The sequence below is a fragment of the Thunnus albacares genome, chromosome 9 (assembly GCF_914725855.1).
Source record: "Thunnus albacares chromosome 9, fThuAlb1.1, whole genome shotgun sequence".
NCBI lineage: Eukaryota > Metazoa > Chordata > Actinopteri > Scombriformes > Scombridae > Thunnus > Thunnus albacares.
In genome coordinates, this window is record NC_058114.1 from 5,248,438 (window position 1) to 5,264,997 (window position 16,560).

General features: G+C 39.3%; 1 protein-coding gene across 3 annotated transcripts in view; it reads right to left on the bottom strand.

Annotated features, from left to right (window-relative positions):
* mylk4b (myosin light chain kinase family, member 4b) overlaps window positions 1-16,560 on the bottom strand; it is a 38,395-nt gene that overhangs the window by 5,094 nt on the left and 16,741 nt on the right. For 2 of the 3 annotated variants that reach the window (XM_044360870.1, XM_044360871.1), the window contains 4 exons: window positions 3,559-3,640; window positions 2,423-2,864; window positions 2,084-2,316; window positions 365-470 (listed from right to left, as the gene is read on the bottom strand). In XM_044360870.1, coding sequence (XP_044216805.1) covers window positions 365-470; window positions 2,084-2,316; window positions 2,423-2,864; window positions 3,559-3,640 — 863 coding nt within the window. Of the gene's footprint in view, window positions 1-364; window positions 471-2,083; window positions 2,317-2,422; window positions 2,865-3,558; window positions 3,641-5,134; window positions 5,902-16,560 lie in introns of those variants that run through there. The other variant, XM_044360869.1, reaches the window with a different exon arrangement.

Genomic DNA, 16,560 nt, shown 5'->3' on the forward strand with positions numbered 1-16,560 from the left:
CAGTCATACAGTAATAAGGGCTATGTACTGTGCCATTATGGCAGTAATCTGAGAAATGTGCTTGCGTGCTGAGGGGTAATCTCCAATTTGAGAGCCAGGATTTAGCACTGGTCTATTACATCAGAGAGGCCCGCAATTTCGCAAGTGCCTCCCTCTTAGGCGCACAATCATCTGCCCTTTAGGGCGCAATAAAAAAGTCTTGGAAAAAACTATTAGCTGTCCCTTCACAGGGCGTGAGATCCTCTTTTATTCCATTAGAGAAGACTGATGTGTTAAAGTGTCTGTGGTTGTATCTGTAATGAAAATAAACTCAGCCTTATTATTATGAGAGTATGAGTATTCTGCGGTTTTACTTCTCACTCACCCTCCCAGGACCTCGTCTCTGTTTATAGTGTAATAGGTGGCTATCTGATGGGGTTTGGGAGTCACGATGCGGTGGTCAAAAGGTGCCGATGGTGGAGGGCTGGAGTCTGAAGAAAACAGGAGAGCAGACGGAAAAAGAAATTCAGATGAAGCTAGGGAGAAAAGAAGCTTTTGTTTAAAACATAATTAAGCAGAGAGTGAGGAAGAGGGACCACCATAGGCCCCCCAGAAACCAAGTGGATCAAAATAGCAGCATGCCAACGTCTCATTATCTGCTCTGCTGGCTCTGCCTGCTGACATGTTAGTGACGCTTGAACAGGCATGGTGTTATGACATTGGATCTGCTTCAAAGTGTGAGGAACAAAAAGTCAAATGTCACCAACTAAAGACTGAGCTGAGTCTGCATTGAGAGCCTGATACACATGAATCTGGGATAAAGGGTAGATTTATGCCAAACAGAGCCAGGATTTTAGAAGTGTAGAAGTCCTACGTGCAGCTTTTATGGATAAAATCAATTTTCTCTCCCAGGTTTGGTTAGAAAACAGACTAATCTTAAAGTTATACTACTTGATGATTTCCAGACATATTTCTTAAATGGTGACCAAAATTTTAATGTGAATGTGGAAGCAAAGAAAGGAAGTCTCTTAAAGGCAATGGAAACCTACTTTCTAAATCAGCCTCTTATTATGACCGATGGGCTCCAACATGAACATTAAGTTGGAACAATTTTGGATATTTCACATGAGAGATTTTTCTATTTGTGTTTTTGACGTGTGTTTTCTCACTGGTTTGAAGTGGGCTCAGTTGGGACAAAAGGCTCGTAAAATAAAATCAAGTTTTAGCAGCATTTGAATCAAAATGTGTTGATAGTTGGAAGGTTTTTTTGTGCCTATGTTTCCAGCATTGTAAATCAAATCTGACTAAACCACATCTGCATAGTCCTGATAAAGCAGATTAGAGTTTTTGAGTTTTAAACTCTTAATGAATAAGTAATGCTGATTTTTCTGAACTGAAACTTTAATTGTTGCTCATTTAATCATAAATATTTAATGATTTAGAGAAATACTTATTGAAATTGATGGTGAAGTGTATTAAAGCTTGCTATTTTAATTTAATTTAATTAGAGCTGCAACTAACAATTATTTTCATTATCAGTTAATCTGTGGTTATTCTCCGAACTAATCATTTTGTTTATAATATGTCAGGAAATAGTGAAAAAGACCCATGATGATTTCTCAGAGCACATGGTAACATCCTCCAATGTCTTGTTTTGTGTGATTAATAGTCTAAAATCCAAAGATATTCAATTCACTATTATGTATGACACAGAAAAGCTGCAACCACTAATTTTTTTTTTTGCATTTTTGCTTTAAAAATGACTAAAATGATTATTCAAATGTCAAAATAGAATTTTCTTCTTTACATTTTTTGTCGCAGCTCTAAATTTAACTGAGCAATTTTGGCATCATTTTATTTCAACCACACCAAAAAATGTTTATAGGGTTACAGAAGGCCAAATACACCACAGGATACTGGAGCCAAGGCTTCAATTTATAAATAAAAGTTAATGTAGTCACTAATCCTGGCAAAAGATATCCACCTAAATTTAAAGTTACACATATTAGTTGACCTCAACATTGAGGACATGACCTCAGTGGTAACTATGATCCCGATGCCACAAATTCACTTTTGCCTTTCATGCATCATAAAAATGTCTCACCTATGATAAATTCCAACCCTGCTAACTCTCCGTCCTTCACTTCCTCTTCCACCTTCTTCGTCTTTATGTCATCGGATTTGGAGGCTTGCGGCTCGGCCCCTTCCGCCGACTTTCCGTCAGCGCTTTCCACCTTACTGTCCTCCACTCGGCTTTTTTTCAGGTCGTCCTTCACCACGTCTTCTTCCGCGACGCGACGTTTGCTGCAAGTGGCCACATCGCCGACCTCGTCAGAGCTACCCGCACACACAAATGGAATTGAAATGAATAATTAAATATATGTTTTTTATTTTATTTGTGCCACAGAGAAAAATTAGATGATGATGATGATGAAGAAAATACCTTTCCGGTGTTAGGAGAGAGGTTTTGCAGATCTCAGTGGGAATGTCGGCGATGACACTCTTTGATGCTTTAGATGACACTTCTGCCTCTCCTTTACGCCTCTTCTTCCCATCATCCTCCTTTCCTCCAGTCTGCTCTGGAATAACATCTGTTGTCTTTTTCTCTAATTTCTTCCCCTCTTCCTCTGGCTTTGATTCCTCAAAGCGACCCCCTTCCTCTGCCTCCTCTCTCTCCTTAGGTGTCTTCTTCCTGTCCTCGTCTGGCTGGCTGGCAGAGGCGTGTGGTCCGTCCAGGATCAGCTCTGCCGTCTCCTGTCTTCGTCCTCCACTTCCCCTATCCTCTCCTCTTTGGACTTCGGCCTCCGTGTTTCCATGCGAATGCTCCGTATTCTGCCTGTTGAGTTTTTCCACTTGTTCCTGCAGCACAGGTTCATTCAGGGAGTCTGAAGTGGGAAAAACAAAAATAGAGCTGTAAATCTTTATCAGCGTTATTTATGCTAACACGTTTTAAATGTATTCTGATAATTGATGACCCTGTGCGGGGATGGATAAAATTCACTCATGACATGTTTTACACTAAGCTGGTTGGTTTATCAGTTGTTCCACCACTATCTGGACAACTACTGGATATATTACCATGAAATCTGGTGCAGACATTCACGGATAAAACCTAATGATTTACTGATCCTCTGTGGCACCACCAATGGGTCAAAATTTCCACATCAGTTGAATAATGGAGTTCTAAAATAGTTCATAATGGACTACTTCTTAATATAATGCCTAAATTCCTATCAATATTTGCTGTATTTTGGATTAATGCTAACATGCGAGACTAGTTTATCACATTGGTAAGCAATAACTAGCAATTAAAGATATGTATAGTACAACTAAGTTATATGCTACAGTTAGCATTTAGCTGAATCTACACTGAAGCTGACAAAGTGAAGTTTAGACTGATGAAAGTTAAGCTAAGTTGGCCAATGTGTGGCTTAGTCAGTCTGAGATGTGCTGAAATAGCCACCAGATCCATTTTTCTTTCATCCAATGAACTGTTTTAGAGATTGAATGTCCATATCTATTCTATTCCAGCAGATCATTAAACACAAAGATGCTGTGCAGGTGATTGTCTGAGGCTACCTGACGTATCCGGGGGCTTCCTCTTCTTCTGGGCCTTCAAGCCCTTCTGGCTCAGTTTGGATTTATCCTTGTCATCCTTTGCCTTGTTGTAGAAAGAAAAAAAAACAAAGATCAAGCATTAGACTTTCTACTATACGCCTTAATGCAATGTGGGACTTCAATGTAAAATAATACACTGGATCCACAAAGTGAAAGACCTGGACAAATCTTCAACCAGACACGAAAGTCTCATATTTACAGCAATTTTTCCTCACTTGTCAAAAGAGTCTTGGAAAGTCATTTCGTGCAGTTATGGAGCCAGGAGTCCTATTTCTGATGGCAACAGCGTGGTCATATATACGCTCCCATTTGCACAATAGTCAAACAGAAAGCCAAAGTGTTTGTTGCTGTTGCCATGGTTGCCACCGTAACTCAAGTATGATCTGCGAGACGCATGCCTCTTCGACAAAGAGGAAAGGTCATGTCATCACATATCATCTGTAGCAGACGACATACCACGCAACACAGGGCACTAATTTATGCATGCACACTTTCCCACATAGAGTATCCTATACAGTGAATAAAGAACATTATATGAGGGTAATATCAATGAAATACGTTATTTTCAATGCATGACACTGATATATTTACAGGATGATAGGGACAACTTTTAGGTGAACCCTGCTACAGTTTCTCTGTCATTTAACATGTCTTAAAACAGCCACCTGGAGTAATAAATCTGTTTCCTTAACCATACTCCAACTCCTAAAAACAGCCTCTGAATCAGCAGAATTCAAGTATGTAAGATATTCCATCTCACACACAAACATACGCACACATATTCTGCATAGACAGGGTAGTAAACGCAATGAAACAGTCCACCCAGAATAACAAGCATGCACAATTTAATGCAGACTATGTGTGGCTGCATACAAGGACACCAGCCTCAATCTCATTAATCACTGCAGTAATGTCACTTATTCAGAACAAGCCAGACTGCAAGTGCTAAACTGACTCTGTGCAGCTGTACTCCGACCCACTGCTGATAAAGACATGGTTTAGATAAGATAACCAGTCTGACTGGTTATCATACAACAAGAGGGAAAACTACTTAACATAACAAACGATCTGAGAACGACATGTTCAGGAACAACAGAACTAATAATAGATTTACAAGGAGACATTTTGGATAGCAGTTTTACACACAGATAAGGAATCCAGAAACCTGTGAGGAGCCATTTAAAGATGTGTTCAACTATGAATATAAAACTACCAGATATTAATAATATCACTGCAAATATTTCACATATACAATCAAGAGGATGCCATTTATGACCTTTCGGACAACACTTAATGCATCTGCTGCAATGATCACAATGCAATCAGACTTCTCACTATGTTGACATGCACAACTCACAGTAACAGAACCAGTAGGGAAAACATTACACTGGCCCTTACTCAAAGCAAGTGATGAAACTCAGATAACAACTGTAAGGCAATATAATCTATTATTTAGTTGATGTTTGTTGCCTTTTGAGGTTGTTTTTGGCCTTTTCTTGCAGGAAAACCTTGGCGATAACATTATTAAACCTCTCACCTTCCTGTTCTGTTTGTTTCCAGGCTGTTTGAAGAGCAGCTCCACCAGCCTGGAGCTCTTCACCACCTCCCCGATGAAGCTGATCACCTGCTGGGTGCCTTCCACCAGCTTCTCCACCCCGTCCAGCCTTCTCCCCTGACTCTCCATCCGCTCGCTGGCCCTCTCCACCACCATCTGCAGCTCCTTGCACGCCGCCGCCACCTCTGAACCACCACGACCCCCACCACCACCACCACGGCCCTCCTCACGCATGGAGGCCAGATCGCGTCCCATGCCCCTCACGTCCTGGGACAGGCCGTCCAGCCTGGTCAGGACGGTCTGCTGCATGTTGAGCAAACACTCCATTTGAGAGCTCAGGGAGTCCATACGGCTCTCCACGCTGCGCAGGGCGGCGTCATGGTGAGAGAACGAAGAAGATGAAGAAGCTTGGGACTTGTCTGATCCATTGAGAGAAAGCTTCCTTCCACCAGGCTTCTGACCGTGGAGAGGGTTGGGATCATAGACCTTGGCTAAAGAGTTCACCAGGCTGGAGCTCATGACAGATTTGCAGTAGACCTCCTCTCAAAAATCAAAAACTTCTTGCTCACTAATAAAGCCTCATGCAGACTTGACAGAAACTACAACAAAAACCATATTACCAGACAAAGCCACAGGCAGAAGAAAAAGAAGTGGAGGGAGAACAGAGATCACTCCCTCAATGCAGCAGTTGAGTTTTAAGAATAGCAAGTGGCTGTCCTCCAAATTAAAGAGCAGCCCCCTGCGGACGTCAGGCACTGAGTGGCCAGTGATAAAAGCTGAGGGCTCGGGTGTGCAGTTGGGGATTGATGGGGGTTTAGGGGGAGATGCTTGAGTGTATCGCTATGTGACATTTGAGACACTTCAAAAGCCCTTCAGTCAGGTGTCACAATCCCAAGAATCTGGGACTGAAATATGACGCCGTAAAAAGTAAGACAAACAAATAAAATGTACAGCCAACAAGAAAGAACAGAAGAACGCCAAGTCTGCTTAGTAAGAGTGACTTAAGCTCATGACAAGTATCAGAAGATGTAGAAGAAGAAGTAGAGAGTATGCACTACACTTTTCAACACAGGTTCTAGTTTGAAAATTTCTATGTGGAAGTTAAATGGCTTTCCCATTGTTCTACAACAGGAAGAGGGGTGACAGGTGCAAGCGCATGCAAGGCTGCAAAAACTTTATTAACCACTCAGACCTCTGTTAAAGCATTGTGAGTATTTCTGAACCTCGTCAAATGCCACTCTGTTCTCACAACTGACTTGTTTTTCACCCAGCGGATGTGTCAGCAGAACATTGCATAATTGCCTCTGACTCTGAATTTAACTTTGTTCATTGTGCTTATGAGTATTATCACAACCTTGCCAACACTTTTTTTATATGAGGCTGCATTTTTGAATTACAAGAAAGCGTAAAAAACCAAATCACCCCCTATGCTGAGTATTGAAAACTGTATTTTTTTGATAATTTTAACATTTTGCAAAGAGTTAAAATGTTTGAATGCAGTATGGATTCTGAGAAATAGACAGGTCTCATTTACAGTTTAAAAAGAGACAGCAAAGTTCTATTAAAGGCTCTCTGTCCGTGCAACTTGAGGACAACGGAAGAAAGCAGGAAACAGGTGATACTACTGACACCTAAGACCGACTGACCAACTGTTGACACAGAGAAAAAGAGATTTAGGGGGAGAGGAAACTTAGTGCACATGTGTTGTGACACAGAATAAAGAGATTGAACTGACACACATATACCAGCACGTAAGTTCATACGTCTCACTTAGGGTCTTATTGAGACGTGTCTGACTCTGCACACTGACCAGAGACTTTTCCACGTCTCAGTACACTGGTATCTGGAGTGGGCAGGGTGACAAAGCGCCGGCGCCTATATACTGGCACCCATCTGTCAGCACCGGAAAAACCTGACCTATACTTTGTTTGTCCCTCGCACTGTTCCCAGTACAGACAACTCGTCAGCTGTCAGGTTTAACACTCGTATCCCCAGTGCCTATTAACCAGCTAAGGTGAGAATGAAAGAGGACACTGTGCAAGTGCAGACAGAGTTCAGTTCATACGGTGGAAATACACGTTTATTCACCAAACGGACAAAGGAGATCACTGATCGGGAAAATAGTTCTTACACTAAGCTGCTTTGTAAACATGAATACACCTGCATTAACCACTGCTTGACATAAAATACTGCAGCTCAGATATACTTTATTATCACCCTGATGTGTAGGCTCCCTAGAAGTTAAAGGGCCATTTCACTCAAAATCAACCCAGTTTTGTGCATTTAATGACTTCACCTCAGCATGATGCTCCTAGAGCAAGAAGATGATACTGTAACAACTGAACAGAGTTAATAACTATAATCAATGCATTCAAGGCCAAATTAAAAAATCAACTAAAGACGAATCAGCTGTGTGACCACTGAGGCTAGTTTACATTATTAATTTTTAATTGACATTGTGGGTGTATGTGATGTGCTGTTGTGTGTAGCTTTGTATTTTGTATAGGGTGTTTTGTGTGTGTGTGTGTGTTTTTTTGTTTGTTTGTTTTTTTGTTTGTTTTTTTTTGCTTTGTACTGTTTGTTGTTGTGCTGTTGTATATTTTGATTATAATGGACTACGGATGCAAATTAGCTTCAAGCTAACTCCGGTGCAGTGCATCATTTATGCTTAATACTGCACACTGTCCTGTTCAATAAATCAAATCAAATCCATAATCCATGACTGACAACTACTTTTAAGTAAACTTTGTTTGTCAACAGCTTAGATAATTGTTCACAGTTATAGTAAATACACATATTTATTCTACTTGGAGAGATGGGTTGCTTTGAGACATTTTTTTTTTTTGCACTTTGAGCATCAAAAGTCTAACTGCTGGTATCACCAGTTAACTCACTGGTGAAACCAAGCTAACCAGTTCATCTGGCTACAAACACATTTAAAGAAGCTTTAACTGACTTTTTTTTAGCGACATATTATCACTTTATAAAGTTGTAATGGTAAACATATCCAGCAAACACGGAGCAAAATTAGCATTCATTTGAAATTGTGTTTCTTTACCACCCAGTGAATGAAAGTCCAATGTTCACTCTCCTTTTAGTGTTTTTTTTTTTGTCTCCATCAACTTCTGAGGAAAATTTCTGGCTCTTTTGCCGCTAAATACTCTACTTAGTTAGTTGCTAACGTTGTGTGTCATTTGGTGCTGGACAAGCAGTGTACAGTAAGTTGATGAGAGCTTTAAACAGCTGCCTGCTGCGGCTAGACATGAGGTTGATGAGAGCGATGAGACTGAGCCATAAAACAAAAAGTTACAGGCTGTAAAAACAAATCAATAAGCTGAAAGATTCTTTAATATTAGCTCCATAAAGTTTGGAGGAACTGCAGCATTGGGTCAAAATTTGTGACCCCTTTCACATTACACATAGTCGTATGATCAATTGTCAAGATAAGAAAAGTAACTAGTGCAACTTTAAACACATTGTTCCTTTATCCCTGCAGTCAGTGGCCATAATGCACTCAATGAAGGAAATCACATTCTAGGTTGTCATAGTCTTTGTTTCCACTTTGCTGATTATTTTCTTACTGTACATTCAGGATTCAGGATTCTGATTATGCCACAAACACTGGATTAGGTGTCTGACAATGTGTGATGAATGGCTGATAAAACTTTAGACGTATATATATTTAAAAGATGAAAAGAATCAAGCAAAATAGACGCTACAAAGAACGATGGAGGATATTAGCAGGGTGGTGGTTGATTGGTCTGGAACTGGTGTTGAGTGCAGTGGGAGGTTTAACTGTACCCTGTAGGACAATCTCTGAAATCCCCAGTCAGAAAAGGTTACATGGTAAGATGAGAGGCAGTGCGGTATAGGAGCACTGTTTAGGAATGAGACTGACGCTGACGCTCACCACTCTCTCCACATATAGAGTTACTCAGCAGGAAGACACAGACAATACATAATGCTTATTCTAGTGCCACAGACGGTCCGGTAATCCAATATCACTCCGACACAAAGGCCCGAACAACGTGGCTGCATCGAGCTTTAGCCTAGAGACACAATAATAGAGCGTGTGACATGCAACAAGCGTGTGCCTCGGGCTAATGGTGGCTGTTATGGTAAACTGAGTCCTCATTTAACAATAGCTTGGCAACAGAGAGCTGAAAGAAGGACAGAAATACAGATACTCAAGTACTGTACTTCTGTATCGTCTTTTATAGGAACTAAACATTGTGTGTTGGCTTCATTTTTATTTTAACAAAATATTTGAAAACTGCAAAATATTGAGAAAATATACAGATGGTGAATTTGATTCTTTATTTGTAGATTCAGTCGGAGTATTTATACACAGCCCTAAATTGGATCCATTTAAGGGGGCTGAATACTTTGAAGGACTCTGGAGACTGAAAGTTCATGAGCTGCACCTGCAAATTTTTCCCAATGAGACAATGGACAAATAGTGTTGTCACACCCCCTAGACAAGAGCTCAATTACAGTCCCCTGATCTTGAGCATGTTCCAGGGCCTTGGTCCAGCTGTGGGACCCCTGAATCATCCAGGATCCCCCATATGGCATCCCTGCCCACAAAGGATTCACCATACCATCATCATGACTCATCCCACACAGCTTCCCTGAGACCAAAAATAATGTAATCACAGGGTGGTTACAGACTCGTAATGCTGCATCTCTCCGAGTTCACCACCAGGAAGTTTTCTATCATCTTCCATCTCTGTATCATGATTTTATGAGGTTATGTGTGTTTAAGCTTCAAAGTTCTTGCACAGTATTTACCTGTGAATGATGATTGACTAAACGGGCATGGGTAAGTTGAAATTTATCTAACTTTATATGTTGACATGGACAGACTGATTTCAACATTTTCTGGCAAAATTTGGCAAGTGAAAGTTATAGGGTGCATTTAGACATATTCAGTCTTGAAATGTAGAATTTGAAGGGAAGGGAAATGTTGTCCTGTGTTGACACATACAATTGTACAGTGAAATTCAATCTCTTTATCTATCTTAATAACCCATCCTAAGTACTAGGAGCAGTGGGCAGCAACTCCAGTTCTATGCCAGAGCCTTTGGTCAGGGGCACTGACAGGAGAATTAAACTAACCTACATGTTTTTGATGGTGGGAGGAAACCCACTCAAACACAAAAGGAGAACATGTAAACTCAACACAGAAACACCCTGCCCCAGCCAGGAATTGAACCCAAGACCTTCTTGCTGTGAGGCAACAGTGCTAGCCACATAGCCACCACACTGCTTGGAGTTCCTTATAACTTGCTGAGCTTCCTCATTTTTTCAGTCCCTCTGGCCTAATATTAGGTTTGAACCACTGCCATTCTTCAAAACAAACACTTTTACATTTGGTACTTTACAACATTTATTTTATCTGTATTTATTTATCACTTTCTTTATATATGTTATCAATCTATCTATACTTTTGTCATCCTGTTTTTCCTTGTTGTATTTCTGTAATGTTGCTATCTGGTTTATTGTATACACACAACATCTACTGCATGTCTTTCCGTCCTGAAAGAGGGATCCTTCTTCTGTTGCTCTTCCTGAGGTTTCTTCCATGTTTGGGGGAGTTTTTATTCAAATGGACGGTCTAAGCACAGAGGATTTTGTATGCTGTAAAACCTCCTGAGGCAAATTTATGATTTGTGATTTTCGGCTATACAAATAAAACTGACTTGACTTGACTATTTCACTGCAAATGCCTGCATACTTTTACATTTTGAACCCTTTATTACCACCTCAAGTAAGTTAGAAAACACATTTTTCTACTCTACAACAATATCATCCAGCATTTAACTGAAGCTAAATTATGCTTACGCTGACTGAAATATTCAAACCCAAGAGATCCTGTTTTTATAGCTGCACTATAACAAGAAATCAAAATATTCCACATGTGTTGCACATCGTTTTATGCAAATTTCCCCTAAATCCACCCTTGGTATCTTTGCAAACCACAGACTAGAATTTAAAATAAACATCTGAGGGTTTAAACAACACTCAGCATTGCAACATGCGTGTTTTTCAAGGGTGAAGAGATTAAGTCAAATTTTCCTTTTAATGGTGTTTAATTTTCAAGTGTTTTTCCAGGACTGCTGGAGAATGGATGTCTGGCGAGTACATAACAATGGAAAGAAGGCTGCACATTATCTCTGCTGCTCCACCTGCTGCTTTTCTATCTGTATAAACCTACTTGTGTCACCACCGGCTGATGACAGTCTGTACTTTCACAGTTCAGCTGCCGTGATAACGTTCGTGCAACTCTCTCTGTTGTGACCACGGACAGACGCTAAGAAAATTCCTTTAATGGAATTGAGGTGCTGTGTGACGTCAAAGAAAGTGTGTTTATATATGTGTGTGAGTTTGTGAGGGTTACGTTACATAAGTTACATACTTATATATGCACAGACTCTTATGTAAATAGATGCACACAAAACAACTTCTTTCGGTTGCCTCTGAAATCTATTCATAAATAGCTCAGCTCAGGTCGAGAGACGCTCTAAAAGCCTATTTACTATTTTCATGAAGCTGTATAAGTGGTTGATCATCACCGGGGCCTTCGCTGCAAACATCTATCGTGAGTTTGCTGCTGGCTGTCAGTGTTACATAACATGAAGACAACTGGGCGTGTTTGAAAGAGGATTCTGGATAAATGGTGACCTCTGACCCCGCGGAATGACTGTGAATCCTACTGCTTCAAAACATACACACACATACACAGACACACAAAAAACCAGCACAGCTTAGCGGAGAATTTGAGTAGAGGATCCCGTATCTCACTCTGTCTATTAGTGTCACAGTGTCAGCACAAAGTGATGGTCTAATCTGATAAAAAAAAAAATAAAAAAAACTTTTTGCCTCTTTGATGATGAAATAGGAGCAAAAATTAATTTAATTAAAAGCTTTTATCACAACCATAATGATTTGGTGGTTAGAGATGATGGTTCAAGTCGAGCCCTGCTGCAGTGCCCTTGAGCAAAGCCCTGACTCTGACCTTTCAGTCTGACTTCAGGGAAGCATTCAGACGTTCATACTGTCTGAATTATTACTATGTTAAAGGATAAATAAACTCTAAATTAAGAGTTCAGTTAGTCTTAAAAACAGGAATGTAAATTTGTCTTCTGTAATGGATTGTATTAATCTGTGAACCTGGTTGCTTCATTTCTCCACCATTTTGAACTCTGACATCATCGCGGCAACAAATCAGTATGAGGGCAATTAACAGAAAAATGCATAAATACATAAAAGTTTGAGAACCAAAATAAAAGTCAATTAATACAGAAATGAAGAAATGTTTAAATAAAATCAAAAGGGATTAATGTTTACTTCCTTCTCAATGTTTGACTTTACAAATTTATGTATTTGAACATTTATATTTACATTTGCATGTATGAACATATAGTACCAGTCAAAAGTTTGGACACACCTTCCCATTCACTTTTGACTGGTACCGTATTTTTTAAAATTTCCTATGTGTACATATCTGTTAGATATCTGCTGCTGTTGCAGGTTTTGATTTATTGAGTATTTAGAAAATGTGCTAAATAAATTGGTCAGTATGAAGTCTGTAATGCACTAATTTATTGTGATATAATTCTGACAATGATAAGGCTGACATAAAAATAAAGAGAACCCAAGATCTCTGGTACATTTTGTAAATTTAAGGCTATATATGAAAATTAAAACATGTTAAATCATCAGTAAAGTATGTTTATGGTCTATTAAGTGTAAGGAAGATGTTGTTCTGTATTGCCGCCACTAGATGGCAGAACAGGACTATAGACCCCTGCTCTGCTCTTCTCAAGGCCATAAAATCTACTGGTGACCATCTGGAAATTCAGGAGCAACAGGAGAACTTTGGTTATTTATCTGGGTACCTTGAACCCTGACCTACTAGCCCCCCCGACACCCCACAAAACACACACACACATGCACCCCACCATCCAGTGTATCAATGTTTGCCATTTCAGATCTACTGTACATGGTGACAGATCATAAACACCACCTGGCCTGCAGTTAAATACCATTTTGACAGTCAGCTGTGACTTCATGTTGGCTATAAGTTCGATTCAGCTTTATTCCATCCTGTGTTCGTTCACTATTGCTGCCTTTTGTGATCACATTCTGTCCTCGTGAAACCCAGAAACCTGAAAAAATTATACTTTGTGCATGTTTGTGCCCATTTTATTTCCCATTATTGCTTATGATTAATGACTGATATGTGTGTTTTAGACATTCAAATGGGCTTTTCATTTCACTCAGGCAATTATCTGAAGACATCTAGTAAAGAGCTCTGCCAAATCTGGGTTAAAATGTTGCTTTTTTAAAATTTACACAATATTATGTACAATTAGGTAAAACTAATGAAGTCTACAGTCCTACAATAATGTTAAGATTTTTGTTTAAACTATTTTAGAGAGGTGTTGATTCAACTTTCTGTTCATTTTGGAGGCTCTCTTATACTGAGAGGTGTATGTAGCTAAATTAAATGTTACAGTATATCTAACCCTATCTTATGTAATGCCCTACCTTCTCCTTGAAATCCACACGTGAGCATCTATTTTACAGTGTTTGGTTTACTCTTATTACATATGTGCATCTGACAGCTGACACTACTGAACCTGTTTAAAAGACCGTCACTACATGTACACTGAGGGAGGCATTTTATTGTATAATTGATTGTTTTATTCTACTGGAGGGGGCTACAACTGAATTTAATTCCATCCTGCATTGTATAATGTCAGTTAAAATGAACCTTGAATTTTGAATGAGCCAAAACGTTTGTGCTGTGCTTGATAACCTTCTGCATTACAAACAAAAAAACATACAAGGAACTTTAACTTCAGAAGACTCCGTGTTCATCTGAGTATGAACCAGTGTATCGGAGTGTACTCATTTTTTCAGTATAATCTAAATAGTTATACAATGTGTAGCATGTTTGATTAAGCTAAACAACATTTGAAAGATTATGAAACAACCATAACATGTAACATGTAGCAACAAACCCTAACTCAACCAAATTTAGTTTAAAGCAGTGTTAGGCAAACAATGACCCGTGGGCCAAATCTGGCCCTCTTGCAAAAATATTTGGCCCCTTGAAGAAAGTTGAAGTTTTGACTTTTATAGTGTACATTAAAACTTTCACATATTTTCACACAAATCTATTGTAGATTTAAATAAGGACAAGGCTCGTGAAAACCTCAATGAATATAAGCTTGTCCAAAGACAAAGAGAGGAATTAATATGTTATAATGATGCTATTTGAACGGAGCATGATGCTGAAATTAAGTCTAATTAATCTACCAAACTGGATTTTTAAGTGTGAATTCCAATACTGTTTTAATTCCAAAACTTCAGCCAACTTGACCATAACAAACGTGTTCTTCACAAACACATATAGGTGGCAGTATAACTTTCTTCTAACAAGGCAACAACAATAGACGTTCAATCAACCATAAATGAAGCAGCAGCGGGATATTGGTGGATATATTGGTGGATATAAATTAAACATAAAGTAAACAAGACAACTGGCGGCTCAACTCAACAAATGTCTTCAAAGTATAATGGGTACCAACCCAAAAGTTGCAAATGAAGTCGTCAGCACTCTCAAATAAGTATATAACATTTTTAATCATGCACAGCATGCACACCAGGAAACGGACGCGTTTCAGGCTTTCCTCAGTGTTTCTGAGACATACTGTATGTTGGTGTGACCTCTATTAAACAACAGCCTGGGACCTGCTGGTGATTAACAACCAGCTGTTATAAATCATCAAAACAACATCATCAAAAGACAAATAAGTAGTAAGAAAACTTAAGTCATAACAAGAAATATATCCTATTCTGTTATTACAACAACCAGATAAGTGACCCATTAAGCTTCCTCCTCCTATCTCCTCCCCTCAACAGCTTCAACACCCATTAACCGTAGCGTATAAACTCCACGGCTTGCAGAATGAAAGTGTCTGTCTCTACAGGAGACGTCTCATCACTGTTTCTGATGCTCAGAGGTCCTGATTCTCAGTTTCCTTGTTGTTTAGCTCACATAACAAAACCCACAAAGACATTTCAATAGATACACTACATGTGATTCTACTCTGACTGTCATTTTTCTGCCTGTTTGGGGATGTATGACGCCTGTGTCTATAATGCAATATAAACATGCTTATAATGTGTTATAATCTGCTTATAGAACTATATAATTATAGTTATAAGCACTCAGTATTCATAATGCTTTATGACAATAACCATAACACATTATTAAGCATTTATAATGGCTTATGAGGTTAAGTATCATGATACTTCATAATTGCTGGTCACTCACTGACATTTTTTTGCAAAGATCATGGTGTATTTAAGAAATTTATCACATTTTGCAGGAGAGGATTTGATCTCATGGCTGGCAGGGGAGCTCTGACGGCGGTTCTGAGAGATGAGATCTGAGAAACAGGATGATCTTGCTTCCTTAACTGCTGTCTGATATGTGCACATGTATTCACTCAACATTTCTAAGTTAACTTGTAGTTTATTTGCCCTCCATGATTGTTCAGCCTTCCTACAGATGTACTTCAGGGCCTGAGACCAGATTTCTTGTCTCTCAGAGGCGCTACAGAAGTACTGTTGAAATCACCAACTAGCTCTTCGGTGGTAGGAAGAGATGTAAGAAAGGTGCTGGAGTTAGTGGTGGTGAGAGTGAGTGACTGAGGAGAAGAGTTGACAGTAGTTGTGTTGGATGTCAGGCTGATTGACAGTCGTCATGAGCAAGCAGAATTGTTAATAGCATAGAGAATGTTTGCAGACAGTGCACGAGCACCATGGATGTTCGGATGGATGTCATCTTTACGGAAAAAGGGACAGTCTGACAGTCTGTAATCTGTTAAAAGTGTATACAAGCTGAGGATGCCACCTGATGTTTTATTGACCAAATTATGATTAGATTAATTGAGAAATAATGTGCCCATTAATCAGTAATGATAATGATCATTATTTGCAGTTTGAAACCTAATGCAGTCTGTAGTAGAGGATAATAGAGGATTATACTGGCATTACAGATGTAAATATGTTTATGTTTTGACTCAAAGTATTGAGAATTTGTTCTTTAGATTACACACCTGCTACTGTACAGCTGCTGATTATAAAGTGGATTACAGGGTTTAGATTCATTCATCTCAGTTTAGTAGACAGATCTAAACTTTGGATCATCGGGTGACCCATGGAAGTAGTAATATAAATAAATCATCATAATCACTTCAATTGCTGGTTTTAAACATGACATTTTGCCACACAAAGAAAGCCAACTTGTGTATTGAGACTCTCTGTGTTTTTGTTTGTGCGTATGTAATGGGCTCCACCACTATGTACCAGCGCTGTGCTGGTAAGGAGTT